This window comes from Clinocottus analis, unplaced genomic scaffold, assembly GCF_023055335.1.
Source record: "Clinocottus analis isolate CAN_PGR_092001 unplaced genomic scaffold, fCliAna1.0.p SCAF_35, whole genome shotgun sequence".
Taxonomy (NCBI): domain Eukaryota; kingdom Metazoa; phylum Chordata; class Actinopteri; order Perciformes; family Cottidae; genus Clinocottus; species Clinocottus analis.
This window is the reverse complement of record NW_027176098.1, coordinates 1,319,779-1,342,278: the sequence shown is the minus strand read 5'-3', so window position 1 is coordinate 1,342,278 and position 22,500 is coordinate 1,319,779. Positions and strand designations below refer to the sequence as shown.

At 43.3% G+C, this 22,500-nt stretch overlaps 4 protein-coding genes across 4 annotated transcripts; 3 read left to right on the top strand and 1 right to left on the bottom strand.

The window, feature by feature from the left end:
• Window positions 1-671: 671 nt before the first annotated feature.
• LOC137799423 (ecto-ADP-ribosyltransferase 5-like) lies at window positions 672-2,140 on the top strand. Its single transcript, XM_068596211.1, has 3 exons — window positions 672-737; window positions 823-1,572; window positions 2,111-2,140. Exons 1-3 carry the CDS (start codon window positions 672-674, stop codon window positions 2,138-2,140), a joined length of 846 nt encoding a protein of 281 aa, XP_068452312.1.
• Window positions 2,141-4,607: 2,467 nt separating this feature from the next.
• On the top strand, window positions 4,608-6,956 carry LOC137799422 (natterin-1-like). The gene is made up of 3 exons (XM_068596210.1): window positions 4,608-4,613; window positions 4,726-4,801; window positions 5,866-6,956. The coding sequence occupies exons 1-3, from the start codon at window positions 4,608-4,610 to the stop codon at window positions 6,954-6,956; spliced, it is 1,173 nt and encodes a 390-aa protein (XP_068452311.1).
• Window positions 6,957-8,513: 1,557 nt separating this feature from the next.
• Window positions 8,514-13,698, top strand: nudt12 (nudix (nucleoside diphosphate linked moiety X)-type motif 12). The gene is made up of 8 exons (XM_068596258.1): window positions 8,514-8,609; window positions 9,347-9,553; window positions 10,211-10,508; window positions 10,865-11,156; window positions 11,262-11,429; window positions 11,914-12,027; window positions 12,113-12,312; window positions 13,107-13,698. Exons 2-8 carry the CDS (start codon window positions 9,348-9,350, stop codon window positions 13,212-13,214), a joined length of 1,386 nt encoding a protein of 461 aa, XP_068452359.1. The 5' UTR covers window positions 8,514-8,609; window position 9,347; the 3' UTR covers window positions 13,215-13,698.
• A 202-nt stretch (window positions 13,699-13,900) lies between these two features.
• On the bottom strand, window positions 13,901-21,553 carry LOC137799421 (interleukin-6 receptor subunit beta). The gene is made up of 15 exons (XM_068596209.1): window positions 21,481-21,553; window positions 20,282-20,386; window positions 19,963-20,074; window positions 19,433-19,566; window positions 19,174-19,304; window positions 18,259-18,421; window positions 18,080-18,162; window positions 17,568-17,790; window positions 16,930-17,133; window positions 16,467-16,565; window positions 16,037-16,177; window positions 15,677-15,802; window positions 15,006-15,090; window positions 14,825-14,906; window positions 13,901-14,374 (listed from the first exon to the last, which is right to left on the bottom strand). The coding sequence occupies exons 1-15, from the start codon at window positions 21,551-21,553 to the stop codon at window positions 13,901-13,903; spliced, it is 2,235 nt and encodes a 744-aa protein (XP_068452310.1).
• Between the last annotated feature and the right edge of the window lie 947 nt (window positions 21,554-22,500).

Sequence of the window (22,500 nt, the reverse complement as noted above, 5' to 3'; positions counted from 1 at the left end):
TTTACCTGAGAAGCTACTTATGTTTGCTTTCTTACTTTGTGTCATATCTCTTGTGTGTATTGTATTTGCTTTCATTGGTTCTGTTTTTATCATAAAAAGTGCCTTCGAGAACCTTTTTAAACTGCTAAGCAAATAAAAGAGCGTCCTCCCCAGACTTGCAGTCTGTCCAGTAGCATGTGATGATCCACCGGGTCGAATGCAGCACTGAGATCCAGTAGCACTGAGACTGAAGTTCTGCCGCTGTCGGTGTTTAAGTGGATGTCGTTAAAAACCTCAACAAGAGTAGTTTCAGTTCTGTGGTGCTGACGAAAGCCGGACTGGAAGACATCAAAACTGTTATTTTCCTGCCAAAAAAAGGTTGCCCAGCTGTTGAAATAACATTTTTTCCGTTATTTTACTTAAAAATGGGAGGTTTGATATTGGCTTTTCAATGTTTAGGTCTAGACTATCCTTCTTTAGGAGCGGTAGAAGCAGCAGGAAACAATCTGCCATGACCATATTTACACCTGTGTTCTGTATACTGCAGGAAACCTTCTGCTATGACCACATGTACACTAAACAGAAATGTGCTGCAGCGTATTCATGCAGCTTTAACTTCCCCTGTTGCCTCCATTAAGGTGAGATCGTTTCATCCGACAACGCCGTGTCTCCGGGTTGCTGTTGGCTGCAGGATGGCAATGAAGGTCCTCTGGGCGGCGGCGCTGCTCGCTTACGGAGCGTCTACAGGAGCTGCAATGGTAGAGGACACGCCGGTTCGATTCCCTGTAGCGTTTTGGTAATAAGTCTACTTGTTGTTCTGATTTCCACTTTTCTTCTTTTAAGGACCCCAGAACGGCTGCAGTGAGCTCTTCCTCTCTTCTTCCACTGGACATGGCTCCGAACTCTGTTGACGACATGTACGACGGCTGTGACGAACAAATGGCAGAAAAGGTGACAATGTACTTGAAGAACGAGAAGAACGCCGACCCCGATTTCAAAAAGATCTGGGACAACTCTCTAGGCTCGTATGATGAACGCAGAATGAACCCAACTTTGGAAAGAGAGCAGGTCATAGCTCTCTATGCTTACACCTTAGACAGTAAAAGCATTTATCAGCCTCTTAATAGAGCTGTTCGAACAGAGAGATTTCAGTACAAAACCAGTTTCAGGTTTCACGCGCTGCACTTTTACCTGACGAGAGCCGTTCAAAAACTCAATAAACTTGAGGGCAGATGTCTCAAAGTCTACCGTAGGACAAAGGAGCCATTCCGCCAAGATGTCGTCAACACGAGGGTTCGCTTGGGCTCTTTTACCTCGAGCTCGATGTTAACCCTCGAGGACCACCACCTCAATGCATTTGGAGACAAGTCGTGTTTTGAGATCGAGACGTGCATGGGAGCAGATATCTCGACTTACTCCGCATATGAGTCCGAAGCAGAGGTTCTGATTCCTCCGTACGAGGTGTTTACAGTCACAGACATGAAGGAGAAGTCAGAGCAGAAGGATCTCCCGTGCGACGTGGTCTACACTCTGAAGAGTACAAATGAACACGTCTCCAATTTGAATTGTGCTCTTTTTCCCGAGAGAAGCTCTGTTGGAAGAAAAACGTATTCACGCTTAATCATTTACTGTTTCCCTGTCATATTGATGCTTCTCATCTAACTGCGTCTGTTTTATATCACACACAAACGTGGCACGTCTCCTGATAGCCGCGAGACAAGAGAATCTGTAGGTCTCGGTCCGAAAGAACGTGCAATTCCTTTGTTAACATACGACCGTGTCGAGGCCGATCTAAAGACGTCATGGTGGCCTCGGTAAAGGTAGCGCTTCGCTCATTAGTAGACTTGGATATGCAATTTGTCTGTCACGTTGTACTTCTGTCTCTGCTTCTGCTTCTTCCTTGCAACCAATAAATGTCCTGATGACAGATTTGACCACCAGGCGTCACGTTTATTTTTAATGTTTTGCTTTTGTTTCTTACTGTTGTGTCACATCTCTTGTTTGTATTGTGTTTGCTTTCATTGGTTCTGTTTTTATCATGTAAAGTGCCTTTGAGAACCTTTAAACAACTATACAAAAAGGGCCAACATAAATTTGCGCATGACGGGATGCTGTTCGGCGCATTCCCAAGGTGGAGAAACCCAAACGAGCGGGGTCATAACGGGGGAAGAGGCAAGATGGATTTAAAGAAACAAACCTGTCAAACTTCCTGTATTTAATCAAAAACTATGACTCAGAACGCTAAAAAATATGTGAATCATGAGAGAGACAAGACTTGTGTGAACGTTTAGTTGCCTTTAAATGTTTCTGGGGTTTAGAAATGAGAACTTCAGGACGGATCAGGAAGTGGTCCCGTTGGCTTTAAGGGAGAAACCTGTGGTCAGATTTAACATGGAGTCCAATGGAGCAGTTGGTTGGACTTCATGTCGCTTTGAATTTTTAGATAATATGTGATTATTTTGAGATACTACTTATTTTTATTGTTTATTCATCTTGCTTTGCTGGTGTTTATGATGCAGCCAACTTTATTTTGTACATTATTGTATTAAAATATGAACAAAACCACATCTGTTTCCAGTCAACTTCGTGGAATTATTTCTGTGTATTTGAAGTTTCTCTGAAACCCCAAAAAGGTTCCAAATAACTGATCTCCGAGCAGTTTCCCCCAGATAATGATGCGGGGTAATGGATGGAAGATAAGAAAGTACAATTACTACACAGTATGAATTACTTTACTTGGTACTTTGTACGTTTTACTTTACTACATTTATCACATTTAGTTACTTTAGTCACATTCAATCACATTTCAGGTGGGTAGGTAATGATGTTTTATGAAAGATTAAACTGCAGTTTACATTAAATTATTTTCATAGTTGTTGTGTAGAAGTCTGCTCCAAATGTCCTCGTCTCACTTTATCTGGTTTTGACTTTGATCATTAAATATTTGGGTAGAAGTTCAAATCAAGAGGAAGTGAACACAGCTCTTTTTATCAGTTTAGTTTCTGGGAAATGTTTTCGCTAATTTTCTGAGAGTTAGATGAGAAACGTTAACGGTGCCAATGAGGGAGAAACCTTGAGGAGGTATATGTTATTATTATTCATGAATGCTTTCCACATCTTTACATGACTGTGTGTTGAATGTCATATTGCATACAATCAGCTGCAGTATGAGGAGATCACAGACCTGTGGTTTACATGCTGAATGCTTAAATACACTGTAAAAAAGAAGCAAAAGTTAACGTTGGTGGGAAGGCTTTTATTTTGACAGGACAGTTGTAAACTCCATAATATAAACACAGAGGTGATTTTAGTAAACTGACCCTTTAAGAGGGATAATTTACATTTATTTTGGGGATATTGAAGTGAATTCGTCTTTTGAACTCATATTTTCATAGTAGTCCCTCCACAGTCTGCATGCTCCGTCCTCATCTAATTTAATCAACACATCAATGTTTAGAAAAAGACATTTAGAGAAGAAATGTGGAAAATTCAAACCGTAATAGTTTGATCGTGTGAAAGAGGAGCGTCTGTATCTTCTATGTTCTTCAATATGAGAATATTTTCATTTCAAGCAGTGGGGAAATTATGCATTTTATGAGGTGAGTGGTTGTAATTGAGAAGCACTCACCATGAGATTTAAAAACCAGTGCCGGGAGTCCAGGTTTATGTAACCGGCTCGCCGCTGAATCAAAACAAATATGCACTCTTTGACTTTGACCGTTACGTATTGGAGTAGAAGTTCAAATCAACAGGATGTGAAGCGAAACCGTCTGGAAGTTCATGCTTCTTCTATTCCTCTCTTTTTGTCAGATTTTGTTTTTGGGGAAACGTTCTCACAATCTTTCACCAGAATTTGACAAAGTGAAAGTTATTTTACATAAAACGTTAAAAAAAAAGATCAAATGAGTGGCAGCTGCCAAACAAAAACCTTAAAATGAAGATACAAAAATCTGAATTCAAATAAAGGACGAAAACCATAAATTAACAAATATTTCCATTAAAGGTTTTTACAGTGAAACACTGTTTTTTTTTTTTATTTCTTTTTACAGATTTGTCCTGTATTATTATAATTAAACACCTTCAATAAAGGACCTACATGAATTTCTAGAGTAAAACAAAACTATTAATAATACAGTAATTTTCTATAAAAAAAATGTAATTTGTTAGCATAATACTTACTTTAACAGTTGGGTTGTTAATTTACAGATATTGTTTGTAATTTTACACAGTTTTGAATATAAAAAACCTCAGAAAAACTACTGTAAAAATTGTTGTTGGTACAATAAAAGAACAGAGCTGTATCTCTCCTAAAGCCTGACCTTAGAAAAGTTGAAGGTCAACTTGGCGTAAATGATTAAATTGGTCCAGATCAGTGCTGAATGGTGAAACTATTTGCTTTATGATTCAGCGATAAAGCAGCTTGAGTACAGAAGCCAGGAGGGAGACGACGTGATGAGAAACTACGTTTCTATGAGTTACATCTGGTTTAAAAGACAAACGTCAGACTGTTCCTGCTGCTGTGAACAACATTGTTAAAAGTAACGCAAAGGATTCAGGAAGCGGACAACAGGTGAGCTTGTGATGTGTTTGTTTTGTCTGGTTTCACCATTTATTTTTTGCTTTCCTTGATGCGGGTAACGTCTCCGGCCTCACCCCAACTGATGCGGGCGCATATTATTTGAAACTTGTTCTCATGAGCAACAGGTCTGGTGACATACATATCTGTCCACTTTGTGCTGCGTTCAGATGCAGCTGTCAGTGTTGTTGCTGCCAGCGCTCCTGGCTCTGTCCTCGGCCAGTCTGCAGGACATCGTGCAGAAGAGCAACGACACTAGAGAAGGTAAAAACAAAGAGCTGCTTATACATCATGATGTTGTTTGTTGACATGTCTCCATGGCTGTCTCGGGCATTCGGCCTCTTGGGCTTCCAGGTGGTCCTACCTTAGTGGTCCAGGCTGTGAGGGCTGTACAGCCTGAAAGAAAAACCCATTAAAGTCATCTATTTACCTCTGCTTTTACCTGAGAAGCTACTTATGTATGTTTTGGTTTGCTTTCTTACTGTTGTGTCATATCTCTTATTTGTATTCTATTTGCTTTCATTGGTTCTGTTTTTAATCGTATAAAGTGCCTTTGACAACCATTTTAAACTGCTAAGCAAATAAAATGTATTATTATTATTATAAAAAAAAGTACATTTACCTCCTTTGAATGTTTTTTTCTTGCAATAAAAGTTAAAGAGGCGTTTAATCAAATATAAATCAGAATATATATATTCAGCTATTCTTTCATTTTCAAATATATTAAGCTATATTCAGCTTTTTTTAAGCTATATTCCACTATGTTCAGCTATATTCAGCTATTTTTTTCAAATCTTTCAGCTTTTTGCATTCCAACGCATTTTCTGCAGGAAATGCTTTTTCTAGTTGGTTCTGTTTTCATCATGTAAAATGCCTTTGAGAACCTTTTTAAACTGCTATGCAAATAAAATGTATTATTATTATTATGTGCTATAAGAAAAGTACATTTACGTCCTCTAAACGTTTTTTTCTTGCAATGAAAAATAAGTATTCAGTTAAAGAGGCATTTAATGAAACATAAATCAGAGGCCCAGACAGGCAGAGTCGTACCAACACAAGCTGCACCTGGCCCCAAGACCTCTCCTCGTTATATAGGGCCGATAGCAGTAGCAGTCGGCCTTGCACCCCCAGTGGTGAGAGGTCCAACACGACCAAAACACACAATGGCTCTTACAGTAATAATGCGTCAAATGATAACAAAAGACAATGAACTCTCCAACGGTAATACATTATTGTAATCCACTTTTAAATAGTAAAATGAGTACACAGTTGACTCATGACACTAACACATTGTGTCCTGTTCCCTTTCTTTTTCCCAGTCTCCATACAGGAACTGGCGCCAAGAGACAGGAAGCCTTTCATCACCTCCAACACAACGATGGTAACTCATCGATTACGTCTGTCTTCTGGTATGTCGAGACCAAAGAGACAGACTGAAGAGTCCACCTTGGTTGATGGCAGCGAAAACCTGAAATGGGTCAGATGGAATGGCTCTCTCCCCGATGGAGCTGTTTCGATTACAATGGATCGTGTCAACTACATCTGCAAGTACAAGTGTGAAGCTGGTTACTACAACCGCAGTGACGGTTACTGCCACTACTACGACTTTACCTACTACAAGGCTGCCTCTGAGTTTGAGATCTTGGTGAACAAAGACGACTTTGAGTTACTGGAGTGGAAGGACGGCTCCCATGGGTCAATACCCCAACATTCAGTCAAAACTTGTTCTGATGAGAACAATTATGTTGGAAAGAAAGCACTCACTATTGGGACGGCAGTTGACGACACTGATTGGTTTATCGATGTAGTATTTGGTTCCTTTGACAAGGTCCTGACCTTCAGAAAAGATGTAATCAGCGAGGACATCTCCAACATCAAATACAACACTGCTACAACTGTCTTTAAGTATCCTCCAGACTCCATGTTCACCACTACCGTCATCAACAATGAGTGCAGTCCAGTTGTGAAAACTCCTACTGTCTCAACGAGATCTCAGAGAGAGAGCAGGTGGGACATCAGCGGTTCCATCAGGATTGGAGTCAGCACTACCTTCACAGGAGGAATCCCCCTTATCGCGTCTGGAGATGTTAAGGTCAGCAGTGACGTGACAATGACATTCTCAGGAGGAAGAACTACGACAGAGGAGTCCTCCCACTCTTTTCCTTTGCAGGTCACAGTCCCACCAAACCATTACTGCAAAGTCCGAACGGTGATGCAGAAGTACAAGGCCGATATCCCGTTCACTGCACGCCTGACTCGCCGATACAGAAACGGGAAGACTTCATCGACGTCCATCACCGGGACTTATCACGGCGTCGATAATCGAGATGCTACAGCTTCGGTGGAGCGCTGTCGACCTGTTCCTGATGCCGAGCCTTGTCCCGTCAGGTGTCAGGTGTAAGGCGGTTCAGTGTTTCCCGAGCTCTTCAAAAATGACAAACCATCATGAGCCAAATAGCATTACAGATCATGTCCACATCACCTTATACATCTTGAACAGGTGAACTAGCCATGATGAAGAGACAGAAAGTATTCAAGTGGAATAAACCCTCAAATCTATTGGTAGTTTGACAGAAATGAGTAGTTTGCTTAAATAAAACATTTAAAAACTAGAGGGAAGCAGACTGGCCTTGCACGTTCCAGTCCAGTGAGAAAAGATGAGGACGCGATTCTCCTTCTCTTAGACAAGTTAGAGACAATTCAATGTTAGATGTTCATGATGGAGAACCATGAATTAAAGAGCCCAACCTCCGGCTGTTCAGGATGTTGTTTTGGACGGTCGACCGGCGTGTTGACGCCTTCATGCTATCGCAATGGCAGCGTTTTTGTAGTCAATAAATGATACATGCTAACAAGTTTCCTGATGGGATGGAGTTACTCTGTGAGGCTTTTATTTTGAAAAAAAAAAACGGCCTCATCCCGATTTCCCTGTAAGGCAAGGCAAGTTAATTAATAAAGACTAGAATGAACAGAACAATAAAAACATTCAGGTTCCTTCATTTGGCTCAAAGGTGTACTGCAGATATAACTGTTGGATAAAAGACAGTGAAAGAAATTCAGTAAATGTTTTTGACGCCATATTTAAATATCCTGCGACCCACATGTGGGTCCTGACCCGGTCTTTGGGAATGAACTGAGATAGTTGACAGTATAAAGTTTCTGCAGTAAACATGAACCTAGACAACATTTAACACAGAATATTTAAATAAGTTGTGCCTAAACATGTCATCGTACATTCTTCCCATTAATAAAAGCAGTTTATTTCTCTAAGGAAAATTCCTTCATGCTTTTAAACATATATCACATTATGTATCATGTTTATCCGTCATGTTATTTTAATGTCTGATGGAAGCCTTCTGCATCTTCCAATTATTACTTTTATTATTTTACATTTTCATCAAAAAATGTCTGATTTAAAAAAGAAAAGAAAACAGAGATACTTAATAAAATATTATAAAATACACTATACAACAACTTTTAAGATAGAAGCAATCAATAAGTTAATAATAAACACACACACAAACAGAAAAATAGAATGCTATGAAAAGTAAATGAATATTTAATAAATCCTTCTGCTGGGTTAAACAAGAAACGTCTGAAATTTTAGTTTTGACATTTTCGATGTATGGAAGTAATTTGACTGTTTGCTTAAATATTCCTTTTAACCAAATGTGTGATTCTTGATACACACACACACACACACACACACACACACACACACACACACACACACACACACACACACACACACACACAGATATTAAACGTGAAGCAAAGAAAGAGGCTGAGGATTCTTTTAAAAATTAAAAATAAATGCAAAACAAGTCAGAAAAAAACAAAAAACAACAGTAAATATGTATGTGACACCTTCATTAACAAACAAAAACCAACAAACCAACAAAACATCATATTATTGCTGTAACGCTCAGAAATACGACAGTTTCAGGGGACCCTGAAGGCAACACGGTTGTAACCTGCATCGCTGCAGCCCCTTGAACGCAGCACGTCGGCTCTGACTCAACACAGGAAGTCACACAGGAACACAGCCGAAGAGGTGAGACGTTACATCTCATTGCCACGATTATCTCAACTTTCATGTTGCTTTCGAGACGCGGTCGCGACCCAAAAGTGACGTCATATCCAGGAAGTAGACGGACTCGTTGTTGCCGTGTTTAAAAGTTCCAGCTGTGACGGACTCGTGAAGGTTCATAACAGTCATGACGCGCCGCGTTAACGGGCTGTGCACTGGTCACGTGTTGGCCCTGAACGCACCTCAGGCGTTCAAAATCACATCCGAGACGCACGTGAGCTTCAAGCTGGACACTGCGTTTTGTAACCGGTGCTTTTAGTGGGCGGAACCCGGGACTGATTGACAGCTGTTTGCGCCAATAAGAGAGAAAGCGACCCTAAAATATATATATATATATATATATATATATATATATATATATATATATATATATATATATATATATATATATATATATATAAAATTAATAACTAACAAAATGAAACACTGAAATTGCAAATTACAGTATGTGTGTGTGTGTGTGTGTGTGTGTGTGTGTGAGAAACTTTCATTATCATCAATAACAGACATTTTTACATCTGAAACATTTGTAAAACGTCTATCATCAAAACCATTCATCCTGAAGGATGTATAGTTTCCCCTCAGATTGTTGTACATGTATATTACCATGTATATTAACATGTACATGTACATTAATACATGTATTTGTGAATAAGTACATGTGCATACACATATTCATATACATTAATACCTGCTTCCAGCATGACGAGCCTGCAGATGGGTGCGCAGGAGGAGGCGGTGGAGCGGTTCCTGGACGCGGCGGCCCGCGGGGCCCTGGGCCAGCTGTCCTCTCTGCTGGCCCTCGGGCCGGCGCTGCTGAACCGGGCCGGCTCCAGCGGCTGGACGGCGCTGATGCTCGCCGCGCGCAACGGACACTACGCCGTGGTGGAGGCGCTGCTGTCGCACGGGTACAATTACTACCCACAATACCTTTCACAGGTTCAGAGCTTTAACGCTGCAGCGAAGGGTTCTGGCCACTAGAGGGCAGCAGAGGTCTGAGGGTCACATGTCAGAGTGTGTGTATGTGTAACCAGATTTATTTCCTGTTGTTAACTTGCTGTTGCTCCAGAGTGCTGTTATATTGTTCTGAAGACATTACTTTAAAACAAAAGTGCGCAAAACACTAGTTTTTACTACATTATTGAATTTGCCCCCAAAAAATTATGCAATTAATCAGTAAAAAAATCAACTTTGCCCAGCCCTAGTTTTTGGGGTTTGGGTTTTTTTACTATTTAAAAAAAAAAAAAAGAAATTACAAATTTTTACGATGTTTTTTTAGTATTTTTCCCTAGGTCATTTTAATTTTTTTAAACTTTTTTTACTATATTTTTTACTAGGTTTTTTTTTTACTAGTTTTTATTATTATTTATTAATTTTTACAATTTGTTTACTATGTTTTTTTTACCTTTACCATTTTTGTTACAATTTTTTTTTTTTTTTTTACAATTACTAGTTTTTACGTGGGTTTTTTAGTATTTTTTACTCTGTTTTTTTACTATTTCACGTGACCCCCTCGTATCGGCCGCTCCTAAAATCTCTCCTCTTCTGCTCTCGTTTCTTTGGAGCTGTGACAAGTTCTCCGTCAACAACTCGTCGCAGACCGCCTACGACATCGCCGTGTTCTGGGGCCACCGGCACGTCGCCGCCCTGCTGGGCCGGACGGGCGGCGGCGGCGGCCCGCCGGGCTTCGACCTCGACCCGTCGGAGAGCTACTTCGGCAGAGAGACGCTGGACCGGCAGAGCGCCAGGAGGACCGACCGGGTCTGGCTGGAGGTCAAGCGGAGCCACCCGGACTCCGTCTACCTGCTGTTCTCCAACCTCAGCCCCATGGTCAGCGGGCCCTCGGGGGACGGCGGCGCCGAGGTACGAGGGCCGACGCCCGACGCCGACGCCGATGGCTTTGATTTGAAGCAATCAACACGTTTGGAAATCACACTAATAAGTTAAAAGGTCTCTCAGGTGTTGGAGGTGTTGGAAAGAACATTTAAGTTACAGACAGAAGAAAACCGACGGAGCCCCAAAACCCGCAGGCGGAACTGAAAACCATCAGTGTTAACAGAGTCTATTTTTTCTTTACTAACTCCTGAAGCTTTCCTGTTCCGCCCACATGTTTTTTGTGAGTCCCGCAGGAGTCAATGTGTAGATCAATGCACATTTGGACGGATGTACATTAGTTAGTTTAGTAGTTTTCTAACAGTCGTCTTTGCGACTCTTCTCAGGTGGAGACCAAGCTGTGTCGGTTCAGGTACGAGGCCGTCAAAGACCTTCTCCAGAAGCCCTCCACTGTGCTCGTCTTCCTCGGCGTGGAGAAGAGGAACAAACCCTCCTCTTCCTCCTCCTCCTCCTCTTCCTCTGCTCACGCGGCGGAAGGCGCCTGGGAGCCTCCCGCCTGGTTTGCCGTCGACACGGACGAGGACGCCGCCGAACTCCTGAAGCGCTGCCGGGAAAAGAACTGCCGCTTCCCGAAGACGCCCAACCGAGACCTGCTGCGCTTCAGCGAGGAAGAGGCCGGTGAGGACGGCCGCGGGGGGCCGCCGGTCTTCGTCCGATTGTTTTTTGTCATACGGCCTTCGAGTCTTTAAATCTTCGTTTCCGTCGTCTCTCTCGGTGCCGCAGGAGTCGTGGCTCCGGCCCGCGCGGTGCTGGCGTGGCACAGCCGCTACGGCTTCTGCCCCACGTGCGGCGGCGGCACGGCGCCGGAGGAGGGCGGCTACAAGAGGAGCTGCCTGGACGCCGGCTGCAGGAGCCTGAAGGGAGTTCACAACACCTGCTACCCACGAGTCGGTACGCTGCACTGAGGGAATACGTCAAGAGAGAAGTACAGTCATTTACATAGACTTCTATACAACCAGAGGAGTCGCCCCCTGGTGGTCAGGAGAGAGAATGCAGCTTTAAAACATGAAGCATAGACTTCTATACAACCAGAGGAGTCGCCCCCTGGTGGTCAGGAGAGAGAATGCAGCTTTAACACATGAAGCATAGACTTCTATACCACCAGAGGAGTCGCCCCCTGGTGGTCAGGAGAGAGAATGCAGCTTTAACACATGAAGCGTAGACTTCTATACAACCAGAGGAGTCGCCCCCTGGTGGTCAGGAGAGAGAATGCAGCTTTAACACATGAAGCATAGACTTCTATACAACCAGAGGAGTCGCCCCCTGGTGGTCAGGAGAGAGAATGCAGCTTTAAGACGTGTGTGTGTGTGTGTGTGTGTGTGTGTGTGTGTGTGTGTGTGTGTGTGTGTGTGAGTGTGTGTGTGTGTGTGTTCAGACCCAGTGGTCATCATGCTGGTGATCCACCCTGATGGAAACCAGTGTTTACTGGGAAGGAAGAAGGTCTTTCCAGTCGGCATGTTCTCCTGCCTGGCTGGATTCATCGAGCCCGGTAACTAACACACTCACACACACATAGACACACACACACACACACACACACACACACTCACCCCCCCCCCCCCCCCCTCCTGCAGGAGAGACGGTGGAGGCGGCGGTGAGGAGGGAGGTGCAGGAGGAGAGCGGCGTGACGGTCGGCCCGGTGCGGTACGTTTCCTGTCAGCCGTGGCCGATGCCGTCCAACCTCATGATCGGCTGCCTCGCCGTCGCCATGTCGACCGCCATCAAAGTGGACGACAACGAGATCGAGGAGGCGCGCTGGTTCCCGCGGCAACAGGTACAGACAATACAAAACCAATAACTATAATAAAAATAACAACAGCGATAACACCGACGACCTTCACAGCGCCTTGAAACCACCTCGTGGTCGTCATCGCAGGATGTCGGTTCAGCTGTAATCAATAAAATAATTTGTACGATACATTTTACATTTGTTTGTAAAAGTTTGTTTGTTGTTTTTAAAATTCGTTAAAAGTTGTCAAAGTTGTAAAAGTCATTAAAAGTTGTAAAAGTTGTAAAAAACGTAAGAGTTGTAAAAGCTGCAAAATCATAAAAGTTATAAAAGACATTAAAAAAAAACGTAAGAGTTGTAAACGTTGTAGAAGTTGTAAAAAGTTGTAAAAGTCGTAAAAAAGTTATACAAGTTGTGAAAGTCATAAACAAGTTATAAAAGTTGTGAAAGTCATAAACGAGTTATAAAAGTCGTAAAAAGTTGTAAGTAAAAAAAAGCAGTAAAGTCATAAGAAGTCATAAAAGTAAAAAAAAGTCGTAAAAAGTTGTTAAAAGTTGTAAAATGCGTAAAAAGTTATAAAAGTCGTAAAATGTTGTAAAATGTGTCAACATAATTACACTGTACAAGTTGTACAAAATCATAAAAATATCGAAAAAAATGTAGCAGAGCAAAATGTGTGTCAATTGAAAATAAATATTCAAGATAATTTAGAGAAATTAGTTTTGCTTTTCAACATTTTGTCTAGTTTTCCGAGCAGAAGAGAAAGCAAAACATTGCGGTTGTGTTGGTGAGAACAAGTGTTCATGAATGCTGGTTGTTAACGTTTCTTCTTGCTGAAGGTCATCGACTCCTTCAGAGGAACCCGGCCGGCCTTCAGCGTCCCTCCCAGACAGACCATCGCCCACCAGCTGATCAGACACTGGATCGCCACGAACTCCAACCTCTGACCTCCAGACGCTCAGATGGGTCTTCATAAAGAGTCGAGTGGATCCCTCCGATTGTTCACGACACATTATTTACAGCACGGCTCGTACTCGTGCCTCCGGACCTCAGCTGAGAACGTACTCGCTGGACGATTCATCCAATAAAACGTTGAGGCAGAAATGGAGAACGTGGTTGTAATACCAGACAAATGGTGAAAGATTTAATCTGCAAATTAGACCAAAACATGGCAACAATGGATAGCCCTCTTCTTTACAGTTTGTTGGGGCTCTGGGGCTCAGAAGTTAAACTGAACCAGAATCACACCAATGTGAAGTTAAACATTTATTAAACACGTTCACAAGAGAAGTTCAGAACTGATCTGCAGCGATGGACAATGATGATGACGATTATTATTATTTCACTGCAGAGAGGTCAAAACAACAAAATGGCCGACGTTCACGCCGATAACTGATGCATGATAAACGTCTCTGAACTGGAAATATTAAAATTGCTCAATAAAACTAATTCTGCAGCATGTTCTAGTGTACGTACATTCACATCCGTGTTCTTTCTCATTTTTCCCAATTTTATTTTGACGCCTCCTCGATTCCTTTCCTCGCCTCGAGGCGACGGGCACTGAGCAAAACGTTCGGTCTCAGCGAACCGGTCTGGTCTCAGAGACTCGCTGCTGCGGGATCAGTCTCGCGGATCAGACGACAGTCGGGCATCCGTTGGCCACGTACTCGGCCTCGCAGGTCATCCGGTAACCGCCGCGACCGCTTGCCGCCAAGTCGCAAAGAATCAATCCCGCGGCGGTTTCTTCCTCGAGCGCCGCCTCCTCGTCCTCTACCGGAGGAAACCGGCCCCCCTCGGACACTTCCTCCTCCCGGTGGTCAGCGCGACGCGACTGGGGAGAAACCAGTGGCTGCTCTACGCTTACTGGGGCGGCGAGAACGTACTCTGTGACCAGACAGAGGGCGGACGGTTTGACGAAGGACATCAGGGGGACGTCCTGGTGGAGGTCCTTGTGGAGGTCCTTGTGGAACCCCTGGTAGATGTCCTGGTGGAGGTCCTCGTAAAGGTCCTTGTGGGAGTTTGGACAGACCGTGATAAGACTCTTCTCTCCGAGAACACCCGTCACCTGGAAGTCCTCCAGGTCCAGGACGAGTCTCTCTGGAGTCGTCTGTTGAAGGGCAACAACGGACTGGACTCAGGGAAGACGGATGCTGCGTTCACAGCAAAAGCGTTGCGAATTTGACGCGTAAGTAGATTACACGAATAATATTATGAACTCAGTCATGGTGGATGGAAACGGTAACTGTTTTTACGGAGATAAGCCAGTAACATTCGCAACACTTTTGATGTGAACGCAGCATTGTTGTTGAGCGAGTAAACTGACGCGAGCAATGCGGCACGAATATTTACAACGTTTTGCTCTGAACGCAGCATAACGACGGACATGAAGTGTTGTTGGAACAGAAACTGTTCCTATTTCTGGCATCTGAATTATTAAATGATGCAGCCTTAAAAACTAAAAAGCCAGTTTGTAGAAGTTTGAATAGATAACAAAGCACGAGTTAAGAGTTGTAAATATGCAAATGTATTAAAAGTCGAAGGTTAATCTCTCACTCACCCGGCGGTTGGGATCCATCAGCCACCGGCCTGCGGAACTGCCCAGAGGGCTGGAGATGTGCGGGAAGAAGTACGACTTGTACCTGCACAGAAAAGGTAATATAGATGCATTTTACTTTACCAGATTAGATGTGTGTGTGTGTGTGTGTGTGTGTGTGTGTGTGTGTGAGAGAGACACTCACAGAGTCCTGGACAGGATAAAGATGATGAGCACGATGACTGCCAGCAGCAGCGGAGGAGTCGCTGCAGCCACAGCCGGTACCTCGTCTGAACACACACAGAGGAACGTGTGTGTGTGTGTGTGTGTGTGTGTGTGTGTTTATTTTTCTAACTGAACAACACAGAAAAACACTGTTGCAGAGTTTTACTCGCCTTATATTTTGAGTTATTAAGCCGAGTAATGAAAATGGGACATAAAAGAATAAAAGCAAGAACTATTTTATCAAAATGTGCAATATATATATATATATATATATATATATATATATATATATATATATATATATATATATATATATATATATATATATATAAACAATATAAAACTTGAAGTTTAAAGACGTCACAAGCTTCCTTTTTTTGTTTGGTCCTGTTCAGTTTGAGATCAGATTATCAGGTTTCACTTTGTGATCAAACTAGATCAGGTGAGTCAAACTTTTCTCTCCACAGTCAAAGAACTTCCTTTGCTTCGTCCGATTCATCTTCTGACTGCAACATATTCAAACAGCTCGAATGCAACAAATATTCCTCATGCATTCATTTCATAAAGTGCATGCTCTGCTTCAGGCATAGCAGCTGTTACTTTGGAGTCCTGCAGATCAAGATGTTATCAAAAAACTATCATTAAACTCACCAAAGTCCGTCCTCACGGGGACGATGCTTCTGGAAGTGTCGTCGGCCAATAGGAGGAGAGAGTACTCGGTGTTGGGGTTGAGGCGGAGGAAGGTGAGCTGCCATTGGTTGGGCCAAAGAGCGCGAGCTGGAGAGGAGAGAACATGCTCCATATTTACAGATATGATCGTTAAAACCGACCCAGAAACACTTCAAAATCACAAACCAACAGACTCACAGAAAACTTTCTGAAACCGGCCGAAGAGGTCGTTATTTTCTCTAAAACAATACATGTTTTAAGCAATAAACTGTCGAGGGATTTCTCACAAAAGAAACTACAAAGTGCTGCGACATAACATCAGATATGAAGAAGAAAACTTACTGTGACTCTCCGAGTCTTTCCTCAGCATGGCTCTGTACCCGTGCACCCTGATTGGTCCAGCCTTCCTTTGCCACACCCACACCACTTTCACAGTGGTTTTGGTCACGCCCACCACCTTCAGTTGGACCACCTCCATCAGAGCTGAGAAAAGATGTGAAAAAACCCGTTGGTGCCTGTTGGCTTGTGGACTGGGGTCCTGAAGCCTTGAGTTCAGCATTTTGGTCGTCGCCATTTTTTTTTTTTTTTGCAAGTTCTAAACACTGAATGAAACCTTTTCATGAATAACTAATGACAAAAACAGATAACTCCCAATTGGGCCAACCTGTCATTCAAGGTGTCGTCCCACCCCTATTACAGCCCCTGCTTTATGGTCTACTTGACTGTAAATATAATAATTTACTAAATGAACATCAACAACAAGCCTCTTTACCTCCCTGCTGCAGACTGGCTGGCAGCGAGCGAGGAGGTCCACACTGCTGGTTGTAGACGGGGAACACGCTGATGAGGTAGGACTCATCGGGGTCAACCTCTGTAAACACACACACAGTGAAGCATAGACTTCTATACAACCAGAGGAGTCGCCCCCTGGTGGTCAGGAGAGAGACTGCAGCTCTAACACATGAAGCATAGACTTCTATACAACCAGAGGAGTCGCCCCCTGGTGGTCAGGAGAGAGACTGCAGCTCTAACACATGAAGCATAGACTTCTATACAACCAGAGGAGTCGCCCCCTGGTGGTCAGGAGAGAGAATGCAGCTCTAACACATGAAGCATAGACTTCTATACAACCAGAGGAGTCTTTAACACGTCAGGATGCTGGATATTTTCCTCAAAAACAAGTCTTTCAGAAAATAAGCGAGGAGTTGAATATTCCAGGTATTGGAGGTTTGCACCTCGTATGACAGCGGACGTGGTGACGTTGTCCACCGCGGTCCAGCGGGTGCTGTTGGACGGCCGAGTCTCGGAGCGCCACTGAACAACCAGATGACTGACGGGCGGGATGGAGGGCGGGACTTTGGGGTTCTGCCATTGGACCCGAAGGCCCTTTGTAGCCGGGAAGGAACTGGAGACCCACAGGTGTCTGACGGGCGGGAGGGCTGCAAACACAACAGGATGCTTAGTGACGATCAACAGCTCCTCCAACATAAGCTCTTATCCACGGCAGTGTTTTTCATCCATCCCGTATTTAGCCCGTTGCAGCTCTGCACAGTTTAAGATCCCTATCCCTGTCAAAAACACTTGAACCAAGCAAACGTTTCATGATGATAGAGAGTGCTCGACGTGTTGCAATAAGCTTTATCTGAACACTGTGACACCGGCTTCCTTCTCTGATACAAAACCACGCAGGATGTTGCACAAGTAAACCCCTTAAACCTGATAGCGTTAGTTCAAAAGTTGATGATGATGATCGGCACATTTGATGGATAAATATTTTGTGACTTTTTTGCAGAACTCACCTCAAAACGAGGACGTGACCCTGTGAATAACGACCAGTGCCCTCTATGTGACAACCACAGCGTGAACCACTCACCGGTCCACCTTTGTGGCTCAATGCTGAGACGTGCAGCGGGTCCGTAGCCGGCCGCGTTGTAGGCCGCAACAGTGACGCTGCAGTTCCCCTCCTCCACCACCAGGAGCGTCCTCACCTCCGTCACGTTTTTAATGCATCCGTGCTGCAGCTTCTTCTTCTTCGCCGGCTCGTAGCTCACCTGGTATCCAAGGACACGACCTCCGGCGTCGCGCAGGGCGAGCTCCTGCAGAGAGACGGGACGAAGCGCACGACTAGCTAAAAAAGAAAACCCCGAATGTCTTCATCACACTGCTGCCAAGAGAATCGCTTTGAGCAACGAGGAGGATTTACCTTTTTTTCAAGGCACAAAATACAAAGAGGCCATTTTATTTTGCAAAAGATGAAATGTGCAACTCGGTGACGTCACTGGTCCGTGAGGATAAAGACGTCAGAACGTATAAAAGGTCTTTTCTTTACGTCCTGAAATAGTGAATTATTTTATTGATACACTATGAAGAGTGTTTCCATCGTACCTTCCACATGAGATGAAGGCGAAAAGATCCCCCAGAGTCCGTTTTTTCCACGCTGTAACACACCTCTGGAGGCCTAGAGGGCGCTGCACATGAGGAAAAAACAGTTTCACAAAGTATCTTTATTGGTTTCTTCCCACAGTGATCCATGATTAGTAATCTCGCTCCGAATAAGCCGTTACCAACGTCCAGCGTCCTCGCGCTGACGTCCTCGCTCCAGTCGCTCCAGCAGATGCCGGCCTCCTCCGTGCAGGCCACAGCCGCGCTGTAGACCGTGGACACCAGCAGGTCTTTGATCGTGTAGTTCAGGGTCTGATCTCCGTGAGCAGGGACGGAGTCTGGAGCCTGGCAACAACACAACAAAACATGCAGCAAATGAAGTGTGGAAATGTGTGTCTCCACCAACCAAAAGTCTCCGGTAGCAGCTGCGTCAAATATTATTCCATCACCTGGTTCTCAATGCTTTAAAATGTCTTATTGTCCAGGATTTACATTACATTTAGCCTCAGTTTCTATCTTTGCTGGGACCAAACCTCCAACTGATTTCAAGTTTCTGAAAACAAGCGCAGCTTCGACATGCACTCTTCAGTGTGTGTGTGTGTGTGTGTGTGTGTGTGTGAATCTTATAGTAATGGCGGTAATGGCGTCGTGGGGACTCACACTCACTGATGCATTGTGGGGACTCATCTGGGCACAAGTGGAGCCACATGAGTTGAACTTTATTTGAAGGTTTAAAGCCTCATAGATCGTTAATCAAAGAAATTGTATAAAACAAACATGCAATTGTGGGCAAAATTGTATCATTTTGTAAAAATACCGTCTACAATATGTACCTCTGAGAAGTAGTTAAGTAAAAAAGTACAATATGTACCTCTGAGAAGTAGTTAAGTAAAAAAGTACAATATGTACCTCTGAGATGTAGTTAAGTAAAAAGTAGAATATTACGCATGCAATGTAGTACAGTAAAAAGTACAATATATACCGCTAAGATGTAATGGAGAAGTAGAAAGTATGAAAACATGTGAATACTCAAGTACAAGTACCTCGACTTTGTCTTTTAAGTGCAGTACTAATTTTTCGTAACTAAAGATAATAACCTGGATCCACGAGTGAGCGCTGTGGACTCTGTATCGGAGCCGACAGACGGCGTCATCGCTGCGTCTCCAGGACGCGACGAGCGAGTCCTCGGTGGAGCCACGTAGACTCAATACAGGCCGAGGGGGTTTGACTGAGAAGAGGAGACAAGGAAACAAGGAGAGGAGGCAAGGACTCAGCGATCTGCTGGAAAAAAAAAAACTTCACATGGATCGACGAGACGGCGGTTGAACGGCATCCGGTCCAGACAGACAGACACACCGGCATCGTAGAGGAACACGGGGAGAGGTCGAGACCGGATCTCCCTCCCCGCCGCGTAGTCCCAGATCCGGACCGTCACGTTGAGGAAGGCGGCCGGGTTGAAGATTCCCTGACAGGAGTCGATTGTATAGTCACTGAGGAAGAAGAAGAAGAAGAAGAAGAAGAAGAAGAAGAAGAAGAACAACAACAAGAAAAAGAAGAAGAAGAAAAGAAGAAGAAGAAGAAGAAAGGAAATCAAATCAGAGATCAGTTTCTTCAATCTTTACTTTCCTCGATGCACCTTAACAAAAGGGTTCCTCTTCGTGTATAACAAAATGAATAACTAGTCATGTCTCAACTTTAAAAACAAAGTGCTCTGACGCACCGAGCGACACAATGCAACAAGAGCAGGAAAAAAAACTGATGGTAGAACTTAAACATGTGAAACCGTGCAACAGATAAAAACCGTTAAAGAAAAAAGACAAATAAAAACAAAGAGGAACAAAATATGTATTTCAGAAATAAGCCGCCGCCCTTTTGGCGGCGTTCACCTGCTGAAGATGAGCGAGGCGTCCGACTCGGCGCGGCCGTTTGACTCGCGAGTCCACTCGCATGTCACGGATCCGTGTGACATGCGGTAGCAACACGACATGTTCAGGGGCTCTGCGGGAAAACGGACATCTGAACGTTCAACCTGCAGAACAGCAGCATATCGTTTAATATGTAGATTGTTAAACATGTAGCAGTAGAAGAAGCCGACTCAGAGGAGACTCAAAGTTCATCTCTACTTCTGACCCAGTGTGTGTGTGTGTGTGTGTGTGTGTGTGTGTGTGTGTGTGTGTGTGTGTGTGTGTGTGTGTGTGCGCTCACCCTGTGGAGATGCAGGCTCTCCAGGGCCGCAGTCTCTGAGGTCCGTCACACACACTCGCTGGTCGTCCTCACACCGCTTCAGGTCCGACTCCTTCACCGTCGCCTCTGAGACGCAAACACACAGAAAACAAGACGTCGTGTGAATCGACCCGATCTGACGACACCAAAGAACTGAGCTGTTCAAAATACATTTGTGTAGATGAAGTTGTTTTTTATTTATCTGAAAATAAAACATCAGCGTGGACGAACTGTGAAACAAATATCCTACTTCTCTGAAGGAAGAAGTTACGCAATATACTGCTGCTTCTTTTTAATTTCATTCTTTTCAACATTTCAAAATTTCAAGACTTCAGTTGGTGTGTGTGTGTGTGTGTGTGTGTGTGTGTGTGTGTGTGTGTGTGTGTGTGTCAAACTGCACTGGAGCTATTGTGTACCTGAGTGACTGTGTGTGTCACTGGTTGTCATGGTGAGCCAGCAGCTGGGTGAGCGGCAGCCTGATGAAAATGTTCCTAAACTTGAACAATGAATCCATGAAAACTGTGCTCGCTGTCAAAAAGCCCATTTGGCCAAATAAAGTGCAGAGTTTTGTCAACGTTTCAAACTTTAAATCATTTCTCTACGTTAAAGTTTGGCGAGTCACGACGGGCACAAAGATGAGTGTTTTTTCTCTCTCTTAACGCTGAACGTGCAGCACCAAATCACGAGCTAACAGATAGTTTCAGCTAACGGATCATAACGGACTGGACTGACAAAGTTTAACTAGGATAATTTGATGGAATATTTCTGATGAATTGTATTTTTTTTTACAATTTGTTGGTTCTCAACCAGGTGGTTAGGATTTAAAAATGTGATTATTGACTCGCTTCTTAAAGTTTGAATGGATCAGAGAAAACACCAGAGCTCTGCCACTAAAACGCAAATTGCATTTTTATACATATATATATATATATATATATATATATATATATATATATATATATATATATATATATATATATTACTACATCTCATTGTACTTTTTACTGCACTACATTTGTATATGATTAATTTTTGTTAACTTTGTTATAGTTAAAAGCTCCCACATCCTCAGCAGTCCTCCAAAAAATATAATATAGTAATATAATAATATAATATTATCTTGTAGCACACAATACTACAAATAATATGAATGAACTGTCTCGTGGTTTTGGGCGACTCACCGTGAGAGAACACGCAGAGGAGCCTCATCGCCGTCCAGGTGGCGAGCTGCAGCTTTAGAGACCAAATGTCCATTTTAACAGGTTAAAATGACAAAAGATCAGCTCGTCATAAAACATCCAAAAGTGTACGGCTGCTTATTTTTTATTTATTAATTTCTCATGTGTCAAAGATGAGATGACTAATGATTGTGGATGAAGAAACCAGGAGATAAGCACAGACTGCTGAGGTGTACGTAAACAGGAAGTGATCGTTATCAACACATTATGTGCGTGTGTGTGTGTGTGTGTGTGTGTGTGTGTGTGTGTGTGTGTGTGTGTGTGTGTGTGTGTGTGTGTGTGTGTGTGTGTGTGTAAATGAACTAAAAAGCTGAAGAACACCGTGCTGTTGTTTGTGACCCGCTTTGTGTTTGAGGCCTTTAACTCTCAAGTAAAATTAAACTTATGGGGCTAATTATGTCCCCGCAATGCAATGAGTGAGTGAGCTTGAGTCCCCACAAGGCCATTAGTATGAGAACACACACACACACATATTGAAACGTGAATGTGATATTAACAGAAATGCCATACATGATAGTAAAACACTTACTAAACACTGATCAAAACTTTACCCTCAGTAATTTAAGTACATTTAGTTGATAAGAACCTCTATAAGGGATTGATTGCAGTACTTTGAGCATGGTGTTAGTTCAAGGTACTTGTTCCAACACTGTTTATATTCAATAAAATACACAACAGTATAGAGCAATTTCCTCATTTGAACACTAAAACTTATTCTCCAAAGTTTGACTGCACTTTCTTGGAAACCGATTGCGCAATTGAAGCAACTTTTTTTCATAGATATTAGTCGCACCTTCATCGACTGAAACCTGAGCAGCCCCTCTTTTCCCTTTTATGGCTTCATGTCTAACGCACACAACGCTTCCCGTTTTGCTGTTTCTTACCCCTCTTTAACTTCCCCTGTTGCGTCCTATAAAGGTGGACGGCCCGGCGGCCCAGTGACGGCTCTCTGCTCCTCTCCAC